General features: G+C 41.1%; 1 protein-coding gene across 1 annotated transcript in view; it reads left to right on the forward strand.

Moving 5' to 3' along the window:
- The window catches only part of SLC47A1 (solute carrier family 47 member 1), a 59,622-nt gene that overhangs the window by 29,233 nt on the left and 26,907 nt on the right, over positions 1-3,482 (forward strand). Inside the window, exons 11-12 of the mRNA XM_007941484.1 lie at positions 2,668-2,776; positions 2,889-2,964. Of these exons, the coding sequence (XP_007939675.1) occupies positions 2,668-2,776; positions 2,889-2,964 (185 nt within the window). The remainder of the gene's footprint in view (positions 1-2,667; positions 2,777-2,888; positions 2,965-3,482) is intronic.

The following is a 3,482-nucleotide window of genomic DNA, read 5'->3' on the forward strand; positions in this document are numbered from 1 at the left end:
TCAGGTACATCATTACCAAATATTTTTTCCCAATCTGTAGATTCTCTTTTGACTCTTTTGGAGAAGTCTTTGGAAGCACATAAAAATTTAATTTTTAGGAGGTCCCAATCATCTGGTTTCTCTTCTGCTGTTTGTGTATTTTGGGTTATGCTTGATAGTCTGTTTATGCCATATATTAGGACCCCTAAATTTGCCCCTAGATTTTCCTTGAGGAACTGTATAGTTTTAGGTCCTGGGCAAAATTTTTTAACTTTTATTTTTCACTTAAATACTTTATATTTTATACTTGAGTAAATCCAATAATGACATCTAAATCAAAATATTTTTAAACACATAGTATTCTACTGTCTGTACTGTAAACTTTAAAGCAGTTCCTTGGCTGACACAAATGGTTAAGCACTTACATACTAATTGGAAGGCTGGTAGTTTGAACCTACCTAGGGACATCTCAGAAGAAAAACCTGGAGTTCTGCTTTTGGAAGTTTATAGCCATGAAAACCCTATGGAGTATAGTTCTACTATGTGAAATGCCATGAGCTGGAATCTACTGGACAGCAACTGGGTTCTGGGTTAAGTAGTTTAGGGTCACAGCTGATGAGTGGCTGAGTCAGAATTTGAACCTAGGCAGTCTAGCCTCAGTTTTCTTTAGCACCACTCTTAATCTCTCCCCTCCCTCACAGAAAGGTAACATTGTTATCAGTTTGGTGTGCATTTTTCTTTTCTTTTTTTCAGTTTTTAATCCAACATTTCGAAAAAATAATGTTCATCATTTTTGTGTTCTGTCTTCTAAACTCAGCCCTATAATGGTCTTTGAGAACAAAAACTAGCTTGGGCTTGTGACAGTCCATCTTCCACACCCATAGGAGGAATGTGATTGTGCAGGGCCCTCCCCAGCCACCGCATTGCAGAGGCAGGGAGCTCTATGGAAAAACCCAGTCTGTGATTATTGCCAGAACCTGGGGTTCCCAGATAGATAAAGATATGTTGTGAATTCGTTTCATTAGAACTTCTAGGGACCAAGCTTTACCAATGTCTTAGTTTCCTAGTGCTACTGGATAACACAAATATCACAAGTGGATAGCTTTAAAAAGCAGACAGTGTTTCTACAAGTGTATTGGTATGCTCTGTAAGAATTCCCAGATATATAGTAGAGCTGACAAGGGACAAGGTTATAGTCACTTTTTGGCCACAGCCAGCTACCCAGAGGGATTGAGTAGTTGAACCTGTGGGCTCAAGACCATAATCACAGGTGACATCAAGCTCAATTGGTATAACATACTCCATAAAACATTGTTCCACCTCCTACTTTGGCGAGTAGTGACTGGGATCTTAAAAGCTTGCAAGCAATTGTGGTAAACTGTGGTCAATGACATGAGACAAAGTATATGTGAACTGCTGTATGGAAAGTGAATTTACTCTGTAGATCTTCACCCAAATCAAAATAAAAAAAATAATAAAAAAAAGCTTGCAAGCAGCCATCTAGATGCAACGATGGGTCTCTCCTCATCCAAAGCAAAGAAGAGTGAAGAAAACCAAAGATTCATGGAAACGATTAGTCCAAGGGACTGGTATACCATGCGATCCTCAGCCTATATGACTATGAGACCAGAAGAACTAGATGGTGCCCGGCTACCACTGTCAACCACTCGGAGTGGGGATCTATGTAGGAGATCCTAGAGAGAGTGGGAGAACAATGTGGAACAAAACTCAAAATCATTTGGAAAAAAAAAAGGCGGGGGACCAGGTTTGCTGGTCTGATAGAGCCTGATGGAACTACTGAGACTATGACCCCTAGCTGACATTCAGGTATGGAATTGAACCCACTCCTGTGGCTTCCAGCCAAACAAAAGATAGGCATATGAATTGAACATTCACCCAAGGTAGATATACTCCTTGGAGAGAACAATCATGGGAGAATAGAAGGGTTGTGTTTGCATAGGGAGACGGCTCAGGGGGCTGGAGTGCATGGAGGGAAGGACACACACACACACAAAGCAGAAATTTATTTCCTCACAGTTCTGGAGGCTAAAAGTCCAAATCAGGGTCTTGGTTCTGTGGATTCTTTCTTGTCAGTAGCCCTGGGCACTTCTTAGCTTGTGGTGCAGTGGTTAAGGCTTTTGGTTGCTAATCAAAAGGTTGGTGGTTCAAACCTACCAGCTGCTCTGTGAATGGAAGATGGGCCAATCTGCTTCCATAAAGATTTACAGACTTGGAAACCCAGTGAGGGTTTCTGTGAATCATAATTGACTCGATGGCAGTGAGTTTGGCATTTTTGAGAGCCCATCCTCACATATCCTGTCTTCCACTGCATGTGCATGCCTCTGTCTAATGTGCTCTTCTGATAACTCAGAAGTGATTAGATGTAGAACCATGCTACTCAGGTATGATCTCATTAACATAGCAAAGAAAACCCTATTTTCAAACAGGATTACATCCATAGGTATAGGGATTAGGATTCCAACATGTATTTTTCATTGTGGGGGAGGGGCAGTGCACAATTTAATCCATAACAACCAATAAGGTATGAAACATGATTGCTGCTGCTGCTTTGGGGAAAAACAACAGTTACGTTCAGAACTGAAAGCACAGAGGCCCGCAACTTACCTGCTGTGTGGTCTCACTTTCTCAGTTTCGTTGGTGTAGGTTTCCTTTTTTTTTTCCTTTTAGATACCCACAGGCTTCAGTATGGCTGCCAGTGTCCGGGTTGGAAATGCACTGGGTGCTGGGAACATCGAGCAGGCCAAGAAATCATCAGCCATTGCCTTGCTGATCACAGGTGGTTACGCTTATTTCTTCAGTTACTCACATGTCATTTCTGCATGTGGAAGCCCAGATTTCCTGAAGACTCCCTTTTCACTTTGCTGTCTCTTGTGCTATTTTACCTACAGAACTCTTTGCTGTCATCTTTTGCATACTGCTATCAAGCAGTAAGGATCTTGTGGGGTACATTTTCACTACTGACAGGTGAGTGCTGAGCTTTCCACAACAAATTACAACTGAGATTTTCTTGAGATGTGAAATCTGTGGTAAAGAAATGGTCAAGTCTGGCAGATGCTTTCATAGTAGACCCTCCTGGGTGTTGCACTTTGGAGGGTTGTCTGAGTCACTTGCAAAATCAGAAATTCAACCAGTGCTACCCGGAAGGACTGAGTTGGTAATACTCAGCAGGAACTGATTTATAATCTAGAATGCATAGATAATAGGCATTGATGGAAATTTATGCTTCTGGAAGTCAGAATGCTGGTGTGTATTATAGAAGGGAGCCCCTTTTTGGTATCATTGATTTGGTTTTTAGTTAATTATTTCCTTCCTAATGACATATATATGTGCATATAAATATATATGCACACACACACACTATATTGATGTACTTCTGAAAAATCAGCCATTGAAAACTCTGTGGAGCACAGCTATACTCTGACACATAGGGTTGCTATGAGTCAGAATTGACTCGACAGCTGGAATATGTGTGTGTGTGTGTG

The sequence above is a fragment of the Orycteropus afer genome, unplaced genomic scaffold, assembly GCF_000298275.1.
Source record: "Orycteropus afer afer isolate SDZICR_OR568_19922 unplaced genomic scaffold, OryAfe1.0 scaffold00080, whole genome shotgun sequence".
NCBI lineage: Eukaryota > Metazoa > Chordata > Mammalia > Tubulidentata > Orycteropodidae > Orycteropus > Orycteropus afer.